At 48.6% G+C, this 18,606-nt stretch overlaps 1 protein-coding gene across 1 annotated transcript in view; it reads left to right on the top strand.

Annotated features, from left to right (window-relative positions):
- Positions 1–16,310, top strand: part of LOC149343612 (uncharacterized) — an 83,472-nt gene extending 67,162 nt beyond the window's left edge. Inside the window, exons 5-7 of the mRNA XM_089547033.1 lie at positions 2,729–2,952; positions 8,318–8,396; positions 15,901–16,310. Coding sequence (XP_089403159.1) covers positions 2,729–2,952; positions 8,318–8,396; positions 15,901–16,310 — 713 coding nt within the window. The remainder of the gene's footprint in view (positions 1–2,728; positions 2,953–8,317; positions 8,397–15,900) is intronic.
- Positions 16,311–18,606: the final 2,296 nt, after the last annotated feature.

Raw genomic sequence — 18,606 nt, 5'->3', positions numbered from 1 at the left:
TGAATCCTCGTCTTGCTTCCGCAGGTGGAGGTATGGAGTCGAATATAGAATTAGACTGGTTACAAATGCATGCGCCAGCCGCAAGGCGTCCTTACATCGTAACCCCCCGCGCTTGTTAGAAACCCGGCGGACCAAGCGGCCCACCTGGTCCCCCACCTGACGGAGTTTGGCCAATGTTGTTTCTGACCGTCTGTCTTGATGTATAAAGAGCCCCAGTACCCGGACTTCGATATTTTCAGGAATTGGACCTGTCTCAAGAGACAATGAAATTTTGGCTGTGCACTTTGGTGAGGGGCGTATGTGCAGAAATTCAGACTTTTGGGTGGAGCATTGGAGGCCGCAGCGGCGAGCATAACGGTCCACTATGGTCGCCGCCTCCTGCAGGTTAGCCTCAATGTCTGCAAGGGAAGCGTGCGTGGCCCACAGGGTGATGTCATCAGCATACAGCGCATGCTGCACACCGGCGACAGCATCCAGCTGGGCCGGTAGGCGCATCATAGCCAAATTGAATAAGAGAGGAGAGAGCACCGCGCCCTGGGGTGTACCCCTGGTTCCTAAATGAAAAGGGCCATGTTCTTTATCCTGGATCCGAATGTAAGATTGTCTGTCGGTTAAAAATTGCCGAATGTATTGAAAGGCATTTCTGCCGCAGTTAGTTTGAGAGAGGTGGGTGAGAATGATCTCGTGGGTAACGTTGTCGAATGCACCCTTCAAATCCAAGGCGAGTACGACCTTGTCATTGTGAGGGCATTCCACGGGGTCGAGGACAGCCCGATTGAGTTGTAGCAGGACATCTTGTGCAGATCTGTGTGGGCGAAATCCGAACATGGTGTCTGCGAAAAGGTGTTTGGATTCCATGAACTCGGACAACCTGTCACGTACCATCGTCTCCATGAGTTTGCCCACACAGGAAGTCAGAGAGATGGGGCGGAGGTTGCCCGTGTTGATGGCCTTGCCAGCTTTAGGAATGAAGGTGACCAGGGCGGTCTTCCACTCGATGGGTAGTGGCACTTCCCCAAGCCAGATTGAGTAGCGATGGCGAAGCGGCTGGGTTAATGCCCATCTTCGCGCAAGCGTTGCTCGGCACGCAGCTTTCAGACAGCGGGACGGGCGAAGCGGCTGGGTTAATGCCCATCTTCGCGCAAGCGTTGCTCGGCACGCAGCTTTCAGACAGCGGGACGACGGAATACTTCTGACAGAGTCTTCTTGAATGTGGCCCACGCAGAGAGGCCGCCTTCGTGGTTGGGATACCACAGGTTCGCAACAGAGGTTAAATAACAGATGGCGTTGTTCAATTTTTAGCGTCGTCCCACTTGTTATACGCGCTCACCCGCTCGTACGATGTAAGCCAGTTTTCTGCTTCGGGGTTGCAAGTCCCGCTGAATAGGGCGACGTCGCACTAGCGGAGGGAACCAGAAGATAGGACTGCCGGGCCAACCTGCACGGCTTAATGGATGGCGTCTGCGAGCACACCGAGGTTCGGTAGCGTGCGGCTGCAGAGTTGTAGGGCGTACGGGGACCGCAAACCGAACCTCCACCAAATGTAATGGTGGTTTATTTGGTGACGCTGGTGAAATAAATTAGTCACATAGATCCGCTTTACTTGTACAGTGTTTGCCAATAGTAACCAGGCTGCATGGTTTCCTTCCTATTTTGGTGTCCGCGTATTGTGTATCTCTTACGGCAGTCATGAAGTTTAAAAGGTGTGGAAAGGCAAGGACAACAGCTCTGCTTAACTTGCGGAGATTGAGAGCATGAGTGGTGAGATAAATGCTCCACTATAATATAAACAAGCAAACCAAGCAGTTTGATTATTGTCGGAAAGACAGCGCATGCTTTCTACACTCGATTGCTGAGCTTCTTTTTAACACAGTGAGCTCACTTCTTCAACGCGTTTTCTTTGGCGTACTGGAAGGTGCCGTCCTGAACGCATTGCCAGTTGTTACTTGAAGCAATGGCTGCTGTTGCAAAGCTTACGTAAATTCATACTTTTTCCTAAACAGAGCCTTCGCCAAGGATCTCTTTCATAATTCGTTAGGTTGGGTTCCCACTGGTCATCAATTAATGTGCAAGAAAATTCTGATCTTCACGTTGCTTTCACAAGTGCCCGTAGTGTTGTCATGAGAGCCACGTGAGCATATTCCTCTACATAAGACGCTAAGATCTACGCCAATAGTATTGTCTTTTAAAATTAGCTGATCCGCCTTTTTGTGGCTAATGCTGCATAGGGGGGGGGGGGGGGGGGTGACATGAATGCGCCGTCGTCCAAAGTAAACCGCATTTCGTCTGTGCGCGGCACATGGTAAACGGAAATAAATCTATGAATTGGAAAAAGATGAGTGTACGTCGAAGTGGAATATCCTCTGTCAACCGATGCCTGCCGGAAAAGTACAAATGACAGTAGATACTTTCGAAACCTGTGGCTTCCACTAAGCCGGGCGCACTGCGCACGCGTCAGTCATATTTCTTAATCCATTTGCTGAACCGGCAGAGGGAAACCATAAAATTACGTAATGTCCAGTGTCACCACCGCATTCGTGATGTTGCATTCAGCAACATAGCTATGGAATTCCCAGATATCTGGGGCTCTAATTTGACGTGCGCTTTACTTACACAACAACAACCTGTAGATTTACGAGCTGCTTTGCATTATTGTGGCTTTTACCCACAGCGGAAGCAGCAAAAGAAATGTTTCTGCCGTCTAGAAACCGCAACTGTCATTTTGCAGACGTGTGGTTGGCGGCCCTCCGCAAGCAGGCCCGCTTCGTAGTCCACGCATCCATGGAGATAATCACCATCGCCCATCCCATGCTTCTGGTGGGCGCCGTACAGCGCCCGAACAAGCGGCTCGCCATGCGCAAGGTCGTCGCCTGGCACCTGCTCCGCACGCTGGTCCAGCCGAAGGAGCATTGCTCGACCGCCTATGCCGCGGCTCTCGGTGCCACACTACAGGTTGTAATGAGTTGCAACGCCGTGATCGGCTCTCCATTGTTTTTTTTGTTTAAATTGCTTAGCATTTCTGCTGCCAGCCAATCACCTCGACAAGAAGAGTACATTTTTTGAGGCTTTAGTAGACCACGAAAGACCCCTGTTTACATTGCGTTATAATACATAGGTGATGCGTTTGCTATCTAAGCGTATTTTAATTCGCGAATCGACATAGCATTATAAAATTATAATTGGCTGTTTAAAACAGACACTCAAAGGGATGTGTAATCAGGTGGATAGCTTGCCGCCACAAAATCGCATGCATTATTTTTAGGAACACGGCGCTGATAGCGAGAGAATTACGCGAAAGCGAATGACAAATCGCGGCACCGAGTGGTAACCTCGTCCGGCCGATTGAATTCTTTGCTGTCTAGAAGAGATTACTGCTTTCACCTGGTCTATTTCTTGGGCAAATTACCTCTTTATAGGAGAAGAGCAACGCGGAAGCCATTGTGTGAAGCATATTCCGACGAGCAAGCCAGCACAGTCTCTAGGTCATTCTCGGCTTCAAAATCGTTACGCCACCCTTTTTTCAGAGCATGGCTTGAGGGCGAAAAGGGTGATACAGAATACACTGGCACCATCTGGTAGGAAATATTCGAGCTGAAGGCCTACCTAATTTCCCGGACAAATGGTTTTGTTTACGTTCAGTTCCTGTCGTCAATTAATAAATCCTAAATTTACATGTCATGCCCACGTTGTGTGGCTCGTCACTGAGGGATAAAATTACTTCGATCCTGCACTGTAATGTCAGAAAGCAGACGTCTCTGAACTATTACTTAAGGTGCCCTCTATAACACATCTCGTCGCTGAGACTAATCGGTAACTGTCCCAGCTTTCACACTTGTCTGGTTGCTTCACATTGCAGTTCTGGAACTTTGGAAATTCACCTTTGTTTCACGCTTTCGGTTGTAGTCACGGCGGCGGTAACATATAGGAGGCCACAGATGTTTCAAGGCAATTGGAGAGGTAATACGACGACGTGCTGCTAGTCTACCCTCAAGCTCTCGAGGTCGAGACAAGTTGTAATCAACGAAAGTCCACTGCATTCTCTTCGCTTTCAGTCTTTATAGAATGCCAGTTAATTCGAACGCCGCTGCATTCGCCACTGTATTTGACTGCGCGACGAAGCGTGCAGGAATACCAATCGCAGTATGTTCAGTTCGGAGGCGCATCCTACTGTCCTTTTATAGGTGCCGTTACGATAGGCCCTGTAAATGTTTGGCCGTTAAAAATTCAACCATCACTTTACTCTTACCGTTATGTACCGTTACTAACTTTATGGGCAGTGTGATACGAGCGCACTAGATTCAATAAAAGTTGTTTAAGACTTGCGTGCTATTTTCCTGCCCTGTTATTCTCCGCCCCTTGAGTACGCCATAGTTTACTCCTGCGTGCTTGCTTGCGGTGCAGGTACTTGTGATTTATGTCATTTCAGCTGTAGCTTAGCAGCCAGATTGTTTTATGCCGCAAGTGCCGAGTGGAGTGAGGTCCGTGGTAGAAGTGTCGGCAGCGAAAAAACATTATGACGTTGCCTTGTTTGGTTAATATTCATGTTATGACGTTGCCTTATTTGCTTAAACTTCATATTTGACGTATCTTTAGGGTTGCGGCCATGCATATGTATGATGCAACGAGACACTGCGGCTGCATATGTCGGTTATAGAAAACAAGTCGGCAGTCACTGACTCCCAGCAATGCACGCGATGTGCGAGCTCTCCCCGATCTTGCCCCAGCTATCGCAAAGGCTTGAATTATGATTGGATGAGAGCTTATTGCCTCCCTAAAGCAGATTGTCGACAGCAATGGTCTAGGCGAGAATATATTCGACCACTCTGGAGTTCCTGAAAAGCACCGCGATAGGTTCTACTTTGAAGAAGTAGGCGTGCATGACGCACTTTTAAAGAAATTAATGCAAATCTTGACGCGCTTGATTTTTGGTAGGGCGATATTGAAAGAAGTCCACTTACTACGAACTTCGAATATGGTGAATGCCATTAGCCTGACCGACATGTCCCTTATAAGTGAAGTGAGCCCGGCTGTACTAGTATCCTGCGTTTATTCCTAGCCTTTCCACTGGTTAATGCGGTGGCCATTTGCGCTTGCACAGAGTCCCCTAATACTAACGGGTTAATAAAACGCCTGAAAACCGATCTGTAGGCCAGCCGGTAGGGCATTACACACGATGTACGCACGAGGTGAGACTGGTTCTCATGCGTGGCTTTTCTTTTTGGGGCGAAAGCTCCACTTCTGGCGTACAAACCTTGAAGATCATGTTATGACGTAGATATGACTTTGAAGTGGCCTAAATTAATAAAAAAATACGAACAAAATTGCATTGCAGGTGGAAATCGATCACGAGTCCCTGGCATGGGAGAAGGGAATGCTTCTACTCCGCCACGACTGTTCTTGATTTCTTTTTCTCTCATTTCCTGAGTTTGGCAAAAATTGCACTAAAATCTCAGTCAGAAGAAGATCATGGACATCAAATGCATTTAATGCACAATGTACGCAGGCTTCGCAATCAACCAGCCAAAGACTGGCTTCGTCCTACTAAACCTCACGAAAGGCCACAAGCAGCACTACTCTTGACAGCCACTCAGGACGTTCCGGGGCCGATTTTTGCACAGCGGCAAACAAATCCGTACTTTTGAAAATAAATCCTAGTCGGTCTGACGCTTTGTTGCGATGATATCCTGCCATTCCCCAGCGGAATATACAGCGGAGGACCGCGAGCATTAAGAGATCATACGGTGTCCCATCGTCATTGTCAGTGCTCAAATAACGAATTCCCTGGGCGTGAAATGGTAGCTCTTTCTTTATTGTTCTTTGTAGTACATCCTAAGAATCAACCTCTTCCTAGCAATGCCAAAAAAAAAATTTATGGGGGGCACTTTGTTGACCTGAAGTGAGGTGAAGAAAAAGCCTTAAATGCGGTGCTGCTGCTTGTGACACTGATGTGTGGTTAAGATGTTAAGATGTTAAGGAAAGGAAATGTATCTGTCTCGAATATCTCGGTGGACACCTGACATCGCCGTAAGGAACGGGAAGAAGATGGCAGTGAACGAAGACACCGTATTCACTAGACGCGCCTTTGTTCATTCCAAACCATTGAGCTGGCATGGCGGAGTGGTTAGCGTGCTTGTCTCCCACTCCTCAGACCCTGGTTCGATTCCCCAACTCGACCGATTTCGTACTCGGTTTTATTTATTTATCTGGTCTGACTAGAAAGGTTAATTAGGCTAATTGAATAGTTAAGCAATTAACTAAACTCATTCCCACTTACTCGGAGCATCACTATACGATCCCTTTCATTGTTAGCATGGTTGCTAGCCAAAGTACGATTGGCCCCGTTCGAAATTCGCTCTATGTAAGCCACGACCATTTCGACTAATTGAAAAGCGTGACATAACTGTCAACCACTCCTGCTTACAACGATGAGGCATTAAAGGCTTCCGCCTTAAAAAGTGGTCTATTGTTTCTGGCTGTTTACAAAATAAGCAGTTCTTTGTCCAATGGTAAAAAAAAATCCCTTCCCTCGAAAAACTATTTGACTGGTAGCGTCCCGGTGTGTAATTTCTCAAAAAAGGTTTTTAGTCCTGGTACCATCTGGTAGTCCTTTCTCCTCCTTAAAACGTCACTGCCCGTGCCTCCACTATACAAGGCCCTGAGCATGGCCTATGGGGAAACAGTATCAAAAAGATCAAGGTACAGCTTTTTTCCTTTAGTTTTGTAAAAATAATGACTGGAAGAGCGCGCAGAAAGAAACCTAATATTTCCAAAAATCTCTTTGTAGTAACCGAAAATCTGACCCGAAAGCTCTTCTGTGGATAAAAGCTTTCACAGTTGATCAGGGGAGCATAAGAGAGGCTGTCAGTTGTGTAGGAAATTTCAGCAGTCACCGGTACAGGGGTTAGCTGCTCAAAGTGTATTCGGCTCTGACATACGGAAGCCATCCCCACCGCGACCTTTTCGCTAACGTACCGTGTGCGTCGACCCCGGGGAAGTATTTGGGCGTTCCGCTCGATGTATATCGCGAAAGCGCGCAGTATTGGAAAGAGGAAACTAAAGACGTACCTACCAGAGATGAGAACTGGAAGGGAACCAACCTTTCGATTTTTGCCAGAGCTACAGTTCTCAACCCTTTTTTTTATCAGCAAGCTCTGGTAATGTAATGCAGGTATTCCATTGCTCTCAGATAAGCATTCAGAAGCTACACAGGATTTCTGAGATATTCATATGGGTTTCCGCAATCACGGCGCCATCATGCGGCCCCTACAGAAACCCCAACACGCGATGTACGGCGATGGTCCAGCTGATAGACGACGTCTAGTGAATGCATAGATGTCATACAAACGCATCTCCCAGTTATTTTGCTGCAGCGCTACGAATAAATTATTTTGAGCACGTAAATTACAGATGTTCCAATCTACCCTTCACTCCAACTATCCAGGATCGGCCGAGTTAACCACAGCCAATTTTTCTTTTCAGGTATATTCGCATTTTAGTTCGTGCCTTAAGCAATTAGTCGATTTAATTTCATCCGCGAACAAAGCTAACAAAGAAACAACAATAAACCATTGTCTACGACCCGCCGCGGTGGTTCAGTAGTTAGAGAGCTCGGCTACTGAGCCCAGTGTTCCCAGGTTCCATTCCGAGCCCGGCGGCCGCTTTTCGATGCAGGCGAAACACAAAGGCAAAGGCACCCGTGTGCTGCAAGATGTAGGGCACATTAAAAGTCCCCAGGGGGTTGACCTTATTCCGAAGCCCTCCGCTACGGCACTTGTTTCTCTCTTCTCTCACTACACCCTTGCTTCCCTCCCTTAACGGCGCAGTTCAGGTGTCCACCGAGATGTCGGACAATTACTGCGCCATTTCCTTTCCTCAAGAGCCAATTAAATATTCACTGGTTTTTCTTTTCAGTTTTCCTATGCCCTTCTTTCCTCTCATTCGAACAATGCTTGATTAATTCCTGAATACCATACTGAACCCCTACTGTCCGCTATTCTTCTCTGCTAGAAGCCCTTTTTCTCATTTGCGGTGTCAGTGCGCATTAAACAACTCCAGGCGTTTGAAGTTTTATGAGCCCTTCACTAGGGCGCCTTTCATAGCCTGAGTCACTTTGGGACGTTATACCCCACAAGCCAAACCAAACCAAACATTTGTTCACGTTCACAAGAATAGTACGTTTTCCGCCACATAGTCACCCACACTAGTTCTCACGTGGACCGGAATGGAAATAGAGGCCCTTAGAGCAGCTGCTTGGCGTTGTGCATGCATCACAGTGCTGCGTCAGACAGCGTGTGTACCAGTGTACTTTTTCTCGCAGGAATCTTCTGATGCCACGTGCACGAGGTTACTCGAGTTCACTGCAGGTCATGAAGGAATCGCATTTTATCTAGCCGAAGGTAAGTGCAGTTTTCTTCACTGTGTCCTTCGAACCCGATACCAGCAACAGCATGCTTAAGACAATGACGCAGTCGCTCGTTTCTAGCAGTGCGTCAGACCACAGCCACTCAAGTACAAGAGATAGTCAAAATTCCATAAAACGAGACAACGGGTAATCTACGCTGATGCTTCACGATATCCATTCTCAGATGACAGCGCTACGGCTGCTGTAAAAAAGCGTGCTATGCAGTGAGTATCACATGTTCAGCTTCAGAAATGGTACAGACCCAAGGAGGTGCGCGTTAGTGGCATAAAAGCAGGCTGTATGAGAAATCATGACATTTAAATGGGCATAACTGCGGCTGCCACTAATGCAAGACTTGCAGCGTGACTACAAGGTTTCAGCAACTACTCTAAACTACGCTTTATATGACTATTCGAACGCTGATTTATATTGCCACCGTACGAACAAATGAGTAGTGCCGCACCGCGGCCGAAGTGTTTTAGCTGGGACTTGTCACGCCTGGGGCATTCGAGGTGCTCGAAGATTGTAGTGTATCAGACGGACGCCAGGCTGGAATTGAACAAACGTATATTGATACAGTGCCTTTTTATAGGCCGATGGACATGTGATCTGCCGACGACTGCTTGCGTGGCTGATAAGCGATACATGAAAACGCAGTGTTTGAAATATGCGCATGCGCTATCAGTACACCACACTCCTTTCTCCTAAGATTATTTTCACAATCCTAAACTGACTAGCTAGACATCAATGCCATAACGCAGGACAGGTCGTCAAACACGCATTGATCTTCGCGGCTGGACCGGTACTTCGGTGGCTTGACCTGGACTCGCCCCAGGGGTTGCTTCTGGGTTAACAGACAGCGGCTGTGGCTGCCTAGCTGTAGGAGGAAGCCTCACGTGGTAGCCCTCACTTGTGACTGGGTCAACTTCGAGCCGCGTCCAGGCGCTCCTCAATTGGTTGCGGTGCCTGTGATGACGCTCGCCGTTGTTTAGCTGTACCACGTGCCGTACGACACCGGACCTCTGACTTCCACTCCATCTTGGACCTGGACAAAAGCTTTTAGCGTAGACCGCGTCACCGACACGAAACCTCTTAGTCTCCGGTCGTTGTAGCTCAGGCGCGTGTTGCCGGTCCGGATGGTGTCTGTCTAACGCTGACCTCAGTCTTCGTCCGAACATTAACTCTGCTGGCGATTTTCCCGTGACCGAATGTGGCGTCGTGTGTTGCTGAAACAGAAACCCGGAAATCGTGCACTGCGTCGAACCTTCCTGCTGCTTCTTCAATGCTTCTTTAACTTCTCTTACCATCCTCTCCGCCCTACCATTGCTGGCTGGATGATAAGGTGCAGTGAAAACAGCACGCACGCTATTACACTTTAAAAACATTTGCAACTCCGTGCTAGTGAAAGCTGTGCCGTTATAACGTCTGGTACACCATGTGAAGCAACCATCTTCCTTAAGCTGTTGACGACAGCCGTAGCTTTCATGGATGGCACGATTTCGACTTCAGCGCAATTGCTGTACGCGTCTACCACGACTAAGAAAACTTCTCCTTTGACTGGGTCAGCGAAATCAATGTGTAGTCGACTCCAAGGCTGATCTGGCTTGATCCAAAAATGCACTGGAGCCTTGGGATCGCTTTGACGGTTACTCTGGCATGGACGACAGTGCCGAAAAAACTCCTCAATTTCGTGGTCCATCTTCGGCCACCACATGAGCCCTCTAGCTGATGGTTTGATGGCTCTCATCCCTGGATGATTTGCATGCAGGAGTTGCAGCACATTCTCTCTTGCTGCGGTTGGAATTATGACGCGATTCCCCCACAGTATGCAATCACGATGCAATGACAACTCCGACCGTCTCACCTCGTAAGGCGCAAACTTGATGTCCACTTGTGTTCACGGCCAGCCACTGAGTAGCCATTCCTTTACCCGGGATAGAACCGAGTCCTTTTTGATCAGCGCAGCAATGTCCGCCGCTTGCAGCGCTGCGCAGTCAACCGCTTCCAACAAGAGCACGTCCCCAGGCGGTCTTGGCTCGTCCTCGCCTCCCGGGGCTGGTAGACGACTGAGTGCATCGGCGTTGGAGTTGTCTTGGCCTCGTCTGTACTCAAGGTGGTAGTTATACGCAGACAGCAGTAAAATCCAACGAAGCATTTTTGGGCGACACAACTTCAGGCACTCGCTTGTCCATGTTAAACAAGCCGAGTAACGGCTTGTGGTCTGTTATTACTGTAAATTCTCGCCCAGCTAGGTACTGGTGGAACTTTTTTACGCCGAAGACCACAGCCAAACCCTCTCTATAAATCTGAGCATAGTTGCGTTCACTGACGCCAAGAGTGCGAGAAGCATAAGCTATGGGCTCCTCCTTCCAGTCATCCGCACGATGGGCTAGCACTGCCCCCACCCCCACAGGCGATGCGTCGCAGCACAAAATTAAAGGACGCTTGCAATCGTAGGGCACAAGTACGGAGTCTGAGCTGAGTAAATTTTTCAGCCTCTCAAAAGCCCGCTGATGCTCACCTGTCCACTTCCATTCGTGGTCACGGTCGAGCAGTCGATAAAGCGGTTCGGCCGCTTCAGTCCTGCCCTTGAGGAAACTGCTGTAGAAATTGAGCAATCCCAAAAGGGCTTGCAGCTCCTTTGTGCTTGCGGGCGCAGGAGCTTGCTGGATGGTGTCCGTCTTGCTTCGGCTGGGATGTACTCCTGAGTCATCAATCCTGTGTCCCAAGAATTCGATGCTCGTCTGGTTAAATTCGCACTTGTCCTTGTTTACTCGTAGCTGTGCCTTCTGCAGACGCGATAGCACAGTCGCTAATCTCTCGGCGTGCTCTTCGGCGTTACACCCAGAAATTAATATGTCATCCAGATAAGCTTTCACTCCGGGAATGCCCGCTAACAGCGTGTCGATGACTCGTTGAAAAGCCCAAGGTGCGACCGAGATGCCAAACGGCAGCCGCTTAACCTTGTACAGTCCCTTTATCGTGTTAACTGTGAGCACCCCAGCCGTCCCGTCGTCCAGCGTAAGCTACTGATAAGCTTGGGCTAGATCCAACTTGGTAAAAAACTTGCTTGAACTTAGAGCTGTGAGCATTTCCGCTGCAGTGGGCAAGGGGTATCCACTGCTCTTAATAGCTTTGTTTACGGTACTGCGATAGTCGCCGCAAGGACGTAAAGTTCCCATCTTTTTTTCTTACCACTACCAGTGGTGTTGCCCAATTGGAGTAGCTGACGGGCTCCCATACACCTTGTTGCACCAAGCGGTCAACTTCGTTGGCCACGTCATCCTTGAGGGCCAGTGGAACTGGTCGACTTTTGAGGAACACCGATTGGGCGTCATCTTTCAGTTCGATGTGAACTGGCGGTCCGTTGAAGCCAGGAAGGTCCCTGCGAAACACCTCGAAAAATCGCGAAGGCACGTCCTCCACGTTTACTTGCTGTATTCCCCGCAAGCCAATACCTAACGGGTTAAACCAATTTCGCCCAATCAGGCTGTTGCCTTGCTTCCGTACTACGAGCAAAGGTAGCTTTGCCTTCCTGCCTTTAAATTCCACCAAGACACTTGCTTGACCCAGCACGGGTAACGCCTCCTTTGACCAGGTTACGATAGTTCCAGAATCTTGCAGTCGTATTTTACCGTGATTCCCTTCAATAACCCTGAACGTATCTTCACTCACAATTGAGCACGATGCGCTAGAATCGACCTCCATCGGAACTTCTTGCCCTTCAATCACTACTTGAACCATGAACTTCTGGTCTTGCGCATTCACATCGCACAGGGAAAACAACGCACTCATTTGTTACACGCCCTTGCTCTTATCTCCATTCTTCTTTTGCTCATACGCTGTCTTCCGCGCAGTTCTACTATCGCCTTTCGACCGACAAGCCTTAGCTATATGTCCAACCCTTTTGCAATGAAAGCATGTCGCCTTTCTAAAACGGCACAAATGCGGAGCGTGCGTACCGTTGCACCGGTAACAGGTGGGCCCCTCCGCTGGGGTGTCTTGCTTCGCACGGGTTGCTTGTACCATTTCCTGGCAGTCCGTCTCGTATGGACCGTGCTTGCGTATGTCTCGCTGTTGCTTAGCAGTTGCTTCTGCAGTTGTGGCCAAGTCATACGCAACCTTAAATGTAAGGCTGTGTTCTGCGAGAAGTCGCTCTTGAACCCCTTCGCTCCGGAGTCCGCATACGAAACGATCCCGCATCATGACGTCCAACGGGAGCTGGGCGCTGCCAAAACCGCAGTCTTCGGCTAGCTTCCGAAGCGCCGTGACTTAGTCCGCAGCCGATTCCTCGGCAGCTTGGTTTCGCCTGTAGAACAAAAACCTTGCATACAGCTCCGAAGGCTTTGGATGCAGGTGCTTGCGAACGGCAGTCTTGATTTCTTCGTAGGTTGCTGCTGTCGGTCTTTCTGGCTTCACCAAAGTTGTGATGAGACCGTACACTTCTTCGCCGCAGCTGCTCAACAGGACTGCTCTTTTCTGCTCTTCTTTCGTTATCTGGTTCGCTTCGCAGAACATTTCCAGGCGCTCGACGTATTCGTCCCATGACGCGTTCGTGCCGAGACGTTACTCGCCGATCCTGCCGAAGGCCATCGCCGTCGCTGCCTCGTCGCCAAATGTTGTGTATCAGACGGACGCCAGGCTGGAACTGAACAAACGTTTATTGATACAGTGCCTTTTTATAGGCCGATGGACATGTGATCTGCCGACGACTGCTTGCGTGGCTGATAAGCGATACATGAAAAATGCAGTGTTTAAAATATGCGCATGCGCTATGAGTACACCACAGTCGTCGCTCGAGCTCCCTGCTGTCTGGAACGCCCATCTCGTCTTATTAAACATGGGTTGTGCTCTTCAACCGTTGGTCGGTGACAATATGTATCATTCAGGGCTGTAACTCATGGCGTAGCTGGTTAGGTTTGGTAGATTTCGTGTGGTTTCTTGCACAGAATTTAAGGTGTTTGCTGCTAAACTACTGGTGATGATGAGGAACTCTTTATTTAACCCCAAAAATATGAAAACAGACTGGTTGTGCTACATAAGAGGAGATCGGCAAGGATCCCTTAAGAACTTTTTGTTGGGCTAGATGGTGCATGTTGTAAAAAAAGAACTGTAGCGCAACCAAGACGTACACAAGAGAGGACCATACAGGACTCGCGCCAGTCCTGTGTGGTCCTCTCTTGTGTACGTCTTGGTTGCGCTACAATTCATATCCCTTAAGATTCTGCAGCCTACAATGCGCGCGAATTGAGCGCTGCTGCTCAGCTCGATAGGAAGGCGCACTCCCACGCATCTACGGCAGTTGAATTGTCAGCGTTGTGTTATATACATGTCCACATTACGTGATGGAATGTGGCCCTTTGCGAGCAGTTTTTGCACGCAGCTGTATAAGATTAGGGAAAAATCTGCTATATACCAATGAGTTTCGAAAGGATCCTGTTTGTTTTTTGCACGGGTGGATGGCGTCGCCCCAGGAGATTTCCCGTTCTGCTGGGAGGTACAGACACCTCTCGAGCCGATAATCCTGGAGGATGCCCGTGTATGTAACAACTAGCGTAAGAATGCCCTGGGGAGTGCCAGAGGAAGCGGCAGGGTGAGGAGAGCACTCCGCCGGGTAGTTGAGTTCTTGAGCTAGAGGATGCGCCTGCGCGTTCCCGCTGAACGCCTCATGGGTTGGGGCCCATATGAGAAGACGAGGCGTAGACGTTAAGGGGAGAGATCGGAGGATAGTGCATGCCTGTCGGGAGATACCACCTGGGTCGAAGCTATGAATGGCTTGGTAGTCGCTAACGACTGCTTTGGTGGATGGGTCGGTGAGAGCTAGCGCGATGGCAACCTCTTCCTTGGTGGTAACAGATGTGGAGTTGCGGACGCTGCAAGCATCGTGTCAGTTTTGGGTGCGATGTCAGTACGACCGGAACCGTAGCCGGGGGAAGGGGATGCTGGCAGGCATCTGTGTACGTAACGTCGGGTCGACCAGCAAAACGTTTCTTGTGGTGGTGGAATCATTCATTGTCAAGCAATGCAGAAAAGGCAAACTCTGTTTTGCCTTACATGGCACGAAGCAACCCTCAAGGGGTTGCCCTTAAAGGACAAAGGACAGTCCTTGGAGGGCTATCCGCTTCAAGGCGTCAGTAATTATCCGGCGCTGGTCAGCAGCAACGGAGATGGCCAGGAGAGTCTCCCAGTATGACTCCGCCGTGATTGGGGATGGAGGGTGTGGCAAGGTAGGACATGTGAGACGGATATGAATAAAGTCTCCCGGTTTTCCACATACCTTACAGGAGGAAAGGAACTGATCGGGGTAGCGGGTATGAAGAAGAATAGGGTAGGGAGCAGTACGGGTCTGGAGTCGGCGCGAGTGGGAGGCATGGGCTAGGGTTACGGAGGGAGCCGGCGTTTCGTAAAGGTGCCGGGTATCTCAGTAGTGGGTAAGAATATCTCTGGAGGTAAGCAGGCGCTCCTGGGACGGCGGAGGGGTCCAACTCCCGCCCGGAAAGTGAGACCTCGGGCGAGGCAGCTGGCGGCGCAGGTTCAAGGTCCACGGCGTGACGCGGTAGGTTTACCAGAGCATACAGCATAGTCGCGGAGAAAATCAACCGTAAATGATTAAAAATCCCTGTACGTATTTCGAAACGGTGTCTCTGCTCAATGAAACAAAAAGACATGGCCTCAACTCCGCCCGGAACTACTGAGGCCGCATAATATAACAAAACAGTGAATAAAAGACCCCATGTTCAATGTAAAAATAGCAAGTACAAATAGCCGTACTCAGACTTGTACTTTGTTGCTGATGTAGGCTCACAAAATTTTTCTTTTTCCGGTAAAAATGACAAGTCACCTAATTTATCTCCATTTAAGACTTAACAGGAGCCAGCGTCGACGTCATCGAACTCCGCCAGCGGCTCCCGGGTGCTTTTTTTCCGAAACGCTAAAACTATTTCTCTCCCTCCTCCAGTTTTTCTCCAGCAGTGATACCATCTGCAGTCGCATCGCCGACGGCAGTATTATCACAGATCACCTGTACTTCGAAAAATTGAAGATTATATGCCCTCAGATTTGAGCCTTCCGACAGCCATGGGGATCTAAGTTAGTACACCTGCGATACAAATGAGCAGAAGTTGGGTACGAAACTGCGCGCTTCTAAAAGTCATGCTCAAGTTTAAAATGTTTTGTTATGATTCTATGGCCACTGACCTCTCCATAAAGGTGCCCCAATTCGTGTTTATTGCACCCTCCCTTTCGGACGGCTTACGGCCGCATGTCTACAATCGCTGCGCTGCCAAGTTCGAGAGAGGCCTCTGTACAGTGTCTTTGACTACAAAAGTGTACTCAAGGTCTTCCCACCTGTTCGTTATGCGAATTAAGGAGTTCGCGTAGGCAGAACATGGGCCTGTCAAGATTACCGCGTTCTCTTTAAGCGCTGCATGTATCTCTGACCAATAACTTCGCTGATGTGTCCACGCTGTACTGAAAGGAGTGCTTCACCATTTGCGCAGGGCCGGATGCCGTTCCCTTGGAGCGGATGGTGCGAGTCACGCAGCTCATGGCGCGCATACAACGCTCCATGGTCGCCATCCTCTACCCTGAACGCTTGCGCACCACTGACGAAGACACGTCGTTCGCCAGCATCTCGTTTTCCGTGCCCATAAAGCGCTCGTCCACATCGGCGTCGGTGCTGTTCGGAGGCGTGGACGCGCTGCCAGCCGGCTTCGTGGCCGACTGGCTGCGCAGGCTGCGTGCACGGCACGCCATACCGCCTTTGCTGAAGGGACACCTCACCAGCATTGCTGGCGCTGTCGGCACAGCAAGCGACGTGGCGAAGTACTTTGCACCGCCGTACTACTACGACGACGGACTTGAGGCGTACAACTACGCCGTCCTGGGGCAGGCGAGTGGTGTTGTTTAGTGCGCTATATTGAATGTGTTCTTAAGGGCAGTAAACTTGAAATTTATGTGGAGTCGCAGTAGGCTGGCACGCGCTGACTTCCCAGCCCCAAGGAAAGCAGATATCACTTACAGCTATACGAAAAAAACGAAATAAAAATCCCTCGGAGTCTCCACCAGAGTTTTTACGAACTGCGAGTGCGCACCTACCTCATCACACTGATGCCCACGGAGCATCTGGTATAGACAATTAAATGCCATTCCTGTAAGCATTTGCGCGCATTTAGTAGGCGTTGACCGTATTTTCCGAAAGTATTACGTCATTAGAGTAGCCCTTAGACACTCATACGAATTTTTTACTTAGGACACAAACGCTTTGCCTTTCCCGCAGAGCATTTGGATGCAAAAGAACCTCGATTTGGGCCTAACTCTGTTAAAGTCATGACATCAATGTGAGAACGAACATAAATTCCGCCCATAAAACCTGTCTAAAAAAAAGGGGGGCAGGGGTGACCTTGAAATATGGTATATATATGGCGACATATATGGTTCTTTCATTACATTTAAAACTCGAATTTCGATACGGGCTATGGGCGAGACTGTGGCGGAGCCTGGGTAAATTTTGACCTCCAGCAAATATCTGCTGATGCTGGCTTTGATGCTGCTGCTTTGATGCTGCTGATGCTGGCCGCGTCATTGACTCTTTATCGCGGCAAAAATGACCGTTTTTTGTAAGTATTGCTAGCGTCTTCTTTTATGCTCGTTGGGGCAGAGAATTTTATTTCTCAAAAACAAGATTTTATGATATAAATGAATAAAAACTGTAAAGACGCGCTGAGATTCTGAGCAAGTTTTGTGGAGAAGAAAACGCAAATGTGCAACTTCTACCAGGGTGGAAATTTGGGCAAGTCGGTAATGATCCATAACATACGAGTAGCGCAAAGCCAGGACGACTGACAAAAGGGGAGAGGACACACACCCACAACACAGGCGCTACACAGGCGCTTAGCGCCTGTGTTGTGGGTGTGTGTCCGCTCCCGTTTTATCCATCGTCCTGGTTTTGCGCTACTCTTATGTTATGCAACTTCTAGTCTGCTTCTTAGAAGTCCTGATATTTCATTTGCTGCTGAATGTTGCGACGAAAATAGAAAGACATTTGTAGAATAAAAACTTTTTGCTATCTTTTACCTTTAGAGTTTTCTCGAGGCCTCCCATTTGGTCATTCACAGAACTCTGTCAAGCTCCGAAAAATAGTCGAGAGGGTAATTGTTGCTGAATGAGAACACACTGTTTTCTCTATTTTAGCAATAAAACATTTTCGACATTGGTTCTTGAATGTTGTTACACCAGCAAAAATAAAATGAAGATAATCATTTTTTATACCAGGCCTTGATAATTCCGGCATTAAACGGGTCGTGCCTAAGCATCTGGTGTGTTTTTTTATTTTACACCCAGCAAGTTTCGATGCGTAATTTTTCAGTATCAACACGCTACACCGTCGCGATGACGATGAGCATAGTTCCGCTGAAAATATAACTTTATCAGGTGGAAGAGGCCCTGTAATGAAACTTCACGTGCTTCCAACATCTCTTATTATCGCAGGCAAACTGTGAGGACGCCAGGACAGTTGTAAAAGTCGAATCCTTGAGGCTAAACTGAACCAGTATTCACTTTGTCGCGCTGTTCGCGAATTCTTTATCCACTTTGGTAATATTCATTTGGATTCAAAGTAGGACAAAATGTTCCCATTTTTTTAATTGAAGGTTCTCCGTCATTAATTCCACAGAATCGATTTTTATGTCTAAAAATCGGCTCCCTTCTCAGTGGGCCTTCAGAGTTCCTATGTTTCATGTATGCAAAGAAGGACTCAGTAGCTAACGTGTCCGGATTGACTTCGGCCACATGCCGTTCCGTCACATGCACTCACATGGAACAGCAGATGAGCGCTTTGTCATTTAGCCTCCATCAATTTGCTGCCGCCAGTGCCGGAATGGGATTCGGAAATTGGGGGCACAGACATGAAACGCCAAAGCCACTGAGCCATCACGGCCCGTCTAGTGTTATTAGAAATTAAGAAATATGCTTCTCTAGAGTTAGATATTTCATTTGTATAGTGTAGGTGCAGTAAAAAATCACCTTAAGTACGCCACTGCCATGGGTTGGACACTGTGACTATGGTAGCTGTTTTTCTCTAGACGAATCACGACTAACCATTCTTGGCGATTTTAATAATTTTTTGTTTCTTTTGTCACTGCTTCTTGGTTTATAAATTTAGCAAGCTCTCTAACTCATAGCGTTAGTGACTGCTCTCCTTCTCT

The sequence above is a fragment of the Amblyomma mixtum genome, chromosome 5 (genome assembly GCF_055824585.1).
Source record: "Amblyomma mixtum isolate Tamu chromosome 5, ASM5582458v1, whole genome shotgun sequence".
NCBI lineage: Eukaryota > Metazoa > Arthropoda > Arachnida > Ixodida > Ixodidae > Amblyomma > Amblyomma mixtum.
The sequence above is the reverse complement of the archived record's forward strand: the minus strand, read 5'-3'. Positions and strand labels throughout refer to the sequence as shown.